Source organism: Gavialis gangeticus, unplaced genomic scaffold (genome assembly GCF_001723915.1).
Source record: "Gavialis gangeticus isolate Ggan-Ray unplaced genomic scaffold, GavGan_comp1, whole genome shotgun sequence".
Taxonomy (NCBI): domain Eukaryota; kingdom Metazoa; phylum Chordata; order Crocodylia; family Gavialidae; genus Gavialis; species Gavialis gangeticus.
The window spans coordinates 76882762-76889581 of NW_017728994.1; the positions used below are offsets into that span (position 1 = coordinate 76882762).

Below are 6820 nucleotides of genomic sequence, written 5' to 3' on the forward strand. Positions count from 1 at the left end.
GGAGGCCGGGCCGCTGCCGAACAACGCGGCGGGGCCTGCCCGCTCCGCCGCCCGGGCTCCGGCTCGTCCTCTCCGAGCCCCGCGCACCCCCGGCCCGGCGCTGCCCCCGAGGCAGCCCAGGAGCTCGGCTGAGCCTCCCCGCCTTAGTCACGGGCCCTAGAGGAAGCCTTTCAGCCTTTCATCTCCTCGGCAGAGCAGCCCCTCGTCCGCGCACCCTGGGACGTTTTCGGTGCCTCCCGGGAGCGTGTTTATTCATAGCCCCGATCACACCGCAGCCTGCAAGGCCACCAGCTACCTCGCTCACAGCCGGGGTGGTGGGAGTCAGCTCCCAAACAAAACCCTGCCCAGGAGTGCGTAATACGAGGCAGCTGGAAATTGTTCCCCAGGCTGGCTCAGGCCCTTGTTACCAAGAGGCCCTTTGGAGAATGACTGCCTTCCTTTGTTGGACCTAACCTGGCTTGGACTCGGAGGGGTTTAGGCAGCTTTGTCTCCTCCGTCAGATGCTCTCCACCAGACAGCTGCTTTTCAGACCTCATCTACATGTGCTGATTATCTTCCACACCCAAGCCAAGCTACTGAAGGAACTAACATTCACTTTTAAAAGAGGCAAACACAGATTTCCTTGGGGGCGGGGGCTGTTTACAGACCCGGTGCATTATATTTCTAAACTAGCTGGAAGTGGGGAGGGAGGGAACCAGGAGGCGGAAGCTTTTGTTTTGTTGCTATCCTACATTTAATAGGAATTGAATGTAAATGAGCTCCCTCTTTCTCCATCAGCTGCCTGGACCCCATCATCAGCTTACCACTGTTTAATGGGCTTTGGCTCAGTCCTCATGCTAACAATATTAAAAGGGAATTCTCTTGATCATGCCAGTGACTTAAACAGATTTCACTCCACCCTCCTGTCATGACTTGTACTTTGGAGGAAGGTGCCACTCACCCCTTGTTTTTTAAGAGAGGCCTTTCTACTCTGATTTCCCAGGATTTTTGGTTGAGGTGAGGAGAAATCATTCCTCTTTGCTGGCTCGCAGTTTTCAAAATGAGCCACAGGGTTTAGAGGTAGGGCTGAGTCCCCTTTAAAATTCTTTATTTGCTGTGTGGCATTGATTTCGCCAGTGAGAAACAGCCTTTCTCTGTCTTAGGCTATAAAGAAATTCATTGAGGACAAGCTCTGTTACCACATCTGGCATTCTGTGATTGTTACAGAGGGGGTGTGCTCCCAGGACAGGGAGTGGCCTGTACATTTGCACAGAGGAGGTGGAGGAGGAGGAGGAGACCTATTGAGCTCCTGTGTGTGCTCTTTGTTTCAGTCTTTAATGACTAGAAAACAACATTTAACATATATCAGTTAATGACTGTGGGGTATCATTGAAGTGGGAGGCTTGGAAGTTTCATAAACACAACAGTGTCATTTAGTGAATTTATCCATCCCTTGCTGACCCCTACCAAAAAGCAGGACTCCAACATAGTTTTGTACTTTCACTTTTATGTGGGCATGTTTCTCTGAGCCTGTAACCCACTCTTGCAGGCATTGTCTTATCCAATAGTTATTTTCATCTGTGCTTCAGAAGCTATGGAACAGGACATTTTAACCCTTAGAGTAAACTCTGGGCTCAGCATACAGGTTGCGACTACTGCAGTTCAACATTTAAACAAGATGAGCCAGGCCCTGCAGTTCTCATGCTTGCAAGCTGTTTTAAAATCCTTGCTCTTTTGAAGACACAATTTGATAGGTTCATGAAAGGGATTGAATAACTTGGTTGTTTTGATGGCCAGGAACTTGACAGAGTGACTAAGAAGTTCCCTTTCTGTCCTATGTTTCTCTGGTCATAAACTTCCAGTGAAGACAATGACAGATTCCTTTGGGATAAGTGAAATCTATGGCAAGGAAATCTATTTGTGAGATGTGGAATGTTAAGCTTAACATTTCTAGTTTCCTTTTCAGAAGTGAGTTTCTAACTGTTTTCTTTGCAAAGATAAATGTAACGTTGTAAACAAACAAGAAACGACTACTAAGGTTGGGGAAAAAGTGAATAATTTCTCAGCAGAGCACAGTTGCCCCAGTATTCATCCCCACTGTATCTGGCCAAAAAGATTTGCCCATTCATGTTCATAAACTTCTAGCTTTCTGGAAGAACCTCAGACTTACACATTTTTCAGGGCAGAGGGTTTTTATTACCTGAGTTGCTACTACGCTTGAGCGTGGCAAGCTGTCTTCCAGCAAATGAGATGGTCTCTCTTCTCACTAGCCGAAATGGCTATTGGCCACAGTGGGTAGAAGCTCACTAGTATGACAAGCAATATGTCTTAGTGGGCTGAGCTGTGGTGCTGAGGGCAGCTAACAATTGCATTTTAATCCCAGCTTTGGCAGTGACTCGGTGGCCTCAGTCAACTGCTTAGCCTTTCTGCTTCAGTTTCCTCATTAGGAAAACTGAGATATTAATAGTTACCATCCTTAGAACAAGATTGTGATAATTAATTAGGCAATGTTTGTAAGTCACTTATCTAAGTGCTATACCAGGAAGCACAGTCCTCTGGGAGTAGTGTCTGAAAGAGGCCTAGGAGCCTCTGATCCATGGCATAGCCAAACAGTTGTCCCTTGCAAAAGTTTTTGAAATAATGGCAACTAAACATATACCATAGCACAAATAATGTTTGGTTCCCTCATCTACTGTAGGAGGCTGATAATGATCTAGAGTTCCTTTGTAATGTAAATGAGTCAGTCAAATGGAAGTGTCCCCAAAGGATCATTTCTCCCAGATTATCAGGATGGTCATTCATTTACTGACGGGATCATGTAGGCAGGAGTCGGAGGGCAGACCAAGAGTTACTTTGCAGGACCTCCCAAAAATGTTTAGGCAAGCACTGACGGGGAATATGGGTGTGCGATTAATGAAAGATCATCTGTGTCATATCCAGTTAGTTCTCCAGGCTTGTGCCATGTTTGATTTTGAATATGCTAAATCATATTTTATTTGTGTCTGGATTAGATTTTATTTTAGTTTTAAATGTGTATCTGCATTTTTATGTGGAATACAATCAACTTTGAAGTGAAATGTGTGGATGTGCTTTTAAACTCAATTTGACTGATTGAAGTGCAAAATATTATGTCCCAGACTCTATTTTCAGTAGGCAATTATAGATAATTATTCAGCATGAAGGTTCATAATGAGTAAAATAACTTCTAAATAAAGTAATATCAGAAAACGCATTTTTCCATTAGAGTGACCGACTTCTAATCAAAGGAGGAAAGATCGTCAACGATGATCAGTCATTTTATGCAGAAATTTATGTGGAAGACGGTTTGATAAAGTAAGTGGCTCAAAATATATTTGGTATTGTAATTTACATAACGAACATGTTGTTGGTGTAATTTCGTAAGAAGTATGTTTTCCTGAAATATTTGAATTTCCCATAAAGATATTCAAACATACTTGGGGGTGGGGGAGGAAATCATTAGTTATACGATATAGGAAGAAAAAGTCCAAAGAAATATGCGTTAGTGTTTATTTGCAAGTGGAATGAAACCCTAAAGCAGAGAGTAATACAAGTTATTGTAGTAATGCTGAGCTGTATAGGAGGTTGTTAGGTTGAATGTATAGCTTTTACTTGCTTTTATGGACTTCATGAATACCAGAAGGTCAGATGTAAAATGGTCTTAATTCCTGGTGGATATGTGTTCAGAACAAAAAGTCCCCACATAATTTGCCATAATTGGTAAACTGTTAGACTAGGGACAGACATTCAGAAAGTCTGAGCCTGAATTGATTCGGTCTTTGCAAGTTAGTCTAACCTGGCTAAGCTAAATCACTTTGTAACTGAACAGACATCCCAGAAATGCAGGCACATGCCTGCAGTGGCTCAAGCTAGAAGCCAAGGGGCGGTAGAGCAGCCCTCCCTTCCCTTTCACAGTGCTGAGCAGATGGGGGTGTGACCAGGCCCCAGCAAGACACCTTGATTAGGGAGGGATTCCTCCCTCTTCTGACCACCCCAATAGGGAATTGGTAACACAGTGTTTACCATCATCCCTAACTCAGTGTTTATCACCTCATTAAGAAAACAACAGAGGGACATTACCAGCTTCCTGTTGATTCTCCCTTTGTCCTGTTTGCCACAGCACAGACCATAGCCAGCCAGCATGTGGTCTGCTAGCTAATGCTGAGAAATGTCTGTAGGCAGAGTGGAAGGGGAGGGGGGATGCCTGCAGTCTGTGCCGAAGCTACAGCCAGGGAGCAGAGGGGAGGATCCAGTCCTGCTGTGGAGCAGAGAGCCCCGCCCAGCTCAGAGAGCATGCTGGGATGCTGGTGTCTGATTTAACTTAAACCAGGAAGCGGTCTGGGACAGACATTGCATAAACCGGTTTGACCCAAATCAGTTAAGTCTGATACTACATTCAACCAGGTTTATTTCAAACAAGTTTCAGCCATTTTCAGACTGGTTTATATGCACCTAACTTATATTCTGTTACAGGTTTAAACCAGTTTCTGATCACTTAAACTGTTTTATGTCTAATGTCTGTCCCTTAGTGAGTGGTCCAGGATTATAACACTGACTGACAAGGGATATAGGTCACATCGAATGTGTTATACTGGTGTGGGCCTCATGGTGCTCTTCAGTACCATCCAAGAGACAAAAATCTGATTATTCTTACTCCCAGGGATGAAATGGGGTTGAGAAAGTTTTCAAGGCAATGTTTCCTCAATGGAGTTAAGAGAGTGCTTCACAATGGTCCCATAACATCCTGCTACTCTCCTGTTTAATATACCGTTTCATTTCTACTTGGGAGAAATTTTACAATCTTTGACTTCTCCTTTGCCTCAAGAAGAGCATTTGCTTGCTTGCCCAAAAGCTTGCAAATTAAAAAAGAAAAATTTGTAATTAATTGGTTTAATAAAAATATTGCCTCTTCCTCAAGAGTTTTTAGATGCTTTTGCTTCTAGACTAACACAGCTATAACCTATATCACAGTAGTCAAGGGTTGTTGGTGTAGCAATGGTGGTCTAAGGACATAGGCAGACAAGGTTCTTTGGGTAAATGTGACATCTTTTATTAGACCAATTATTTTAAATAATTGGAAAAATAATTGGAAAAACCAATTAAATAATTGGAAAAAATCTTTGCAAGTTTTCAGGCACAAACACCCTTCTTCAGACTCTCCTTATGACTGAAGAAGAGTGTTTGTGCCAGAAAGCTTGCAAAGAAGAATTTTTCCAACTACTTAGTTGGTCTAGTAAAAAGATATCACGTCTACCCAAAGAACCCTGTCTGTCACAGTGGTCAAGAAGCATAGCTACAGAGTCTGAATGGCCAGTCTACCTTTGAAAAAAGGATGGTTTATGAGCTATTTGACCTTATGAGAAGTATGAGTGGAGGCAGGGAGAAATGTCAGATACTCAGAGGTCTAAAGAGTTTCAACTTTTCTTCACTTTCCAAGCAAAAAGATCTCTAATATATAAGGGCAGCAGTCTGGGAAAGCTGATGGAAATTCACTTACACACACATGGAGTCACAGAACTGTAGAATCAGAAGAAAACAAAGCTGGAAGGGATCTTGAGAGATTATCTAGTCCAACCCCCATCTTATCATAGGATCATCAATCTAAGCCAGGGGTGTTTAATTCCTGGCCATGTCATCCAGCCTATGGACCAAAAAGGTTGAGCACCCTTGATCTAAACAATCCCAAACAAATGTTTGCCTACTCTGCATAACAGATTCCACATGGTACTTAACCACTCTCCTAATCAGAAACTTTTTTTCTTAAAGCAATATGAATCTCCCCAGTTGCAATGTTAACTCCTTGCTTCATGTCCTGTCCCCTGTGGACACAAAGAACAACAGATTGTCATCGTCTTTATAACAAGCAATTTTGTATCTAAAGACTGTTGTTAAATCTCCCGTTCGTCTTCTTAGCTGTAGCCTAAATCAAGTTCTTCCAACCACTCCTTGCATGTCGTGTTTTATAGAGTTCTCATTATTTTGTTGCTGTCCTCTGAACTCTTTTCTATTTGTCTGTATCTTTTGTAAAGTGTGGTGTGCTCAAAGTTGGGCACAGTACTCCAGATAAGGCCTCGTCAATACTGAGTATAACGGAGAAACCACTTCCTTTGCCTTGCATACATGTTTTAACAAAAGAAACTAATACTTTTGTTTAAAAGTTCTTTGCAACTAATAGAGCATCTTCATTCTGTTTTCAGGCAAATTGGTGAAAATCTAATAGTTCCTGGTGGTGTAAGAACTGTTGATGCCTATGGCCAGATAGTTATGCCAGGTGGAATAGATGTCCACACAAGACTACAGATGCCTGTAATGGGAATGACCTCTGCTGATGACTTCTATCAAGGCACAAAAGCAGCCCTAGCAGGGGGAACAACAATGATAAGTATGTAACATCACTGAAATGAATTCTTATTGCTGTCTTAAAGCAATAGATTTGGTCTTTTGCTACATTAGAGATTATTAACATAGGACAGAAAAGACTGTAGTTTAACCATGTTAGTTAAAAGTGTGCTTAATTAATGAAGTATGTATTATGCCCTAGTTAATACTACCTGCTTTTTAAAATATAAAACTCCCACTAAATTATGAAGCACCTTTACAGTAATGAGCAATAGCAAGTACTGTACCTGTATTCCTGGGCCTTTTACAGTAAAAAAATGTGTATTTTTACAGCTTGTTTTATATGGGGTGGAAAAAATGTGACTTGGTTAGTCAAATATTTTGATGAGCTTTTCAACTCCAAGGTCTTGAGTTAAAATTTTGTTTAGGTTAAAATTGAAAAATTGTGGTGCCTATCTTCAAGGAAGGGAGGAAAGTGGATCCA

General features: G+C 42.1%; 1 protein-coding gene across 1 annotated transcript in view; it reads left to right on the forward strand.

The window, feature by feature from the left end:
* The window catches only part of DPYSL4 (dihydropyrimidinase like 4), a 40940-nt gene that overhangs the window by 4206 nt on the left and 29914 nt on the right, over positions 1 to 6820 (forward strand). Inside the window, exons 2-3 of the mRNA XM_019502184.1 lie at positions 3224 to 3312; positions 6195 to 6379. Of these exons, the coding sequence (XP_019357729.1) occupies positions 3224 to 3312; positions 6195 to 6379 (274 nt within the window). The remainder of the gene's footprint in view (positions 1 to 3223; positions 3313 to 6194; positions 6380 to 6820) is intronic.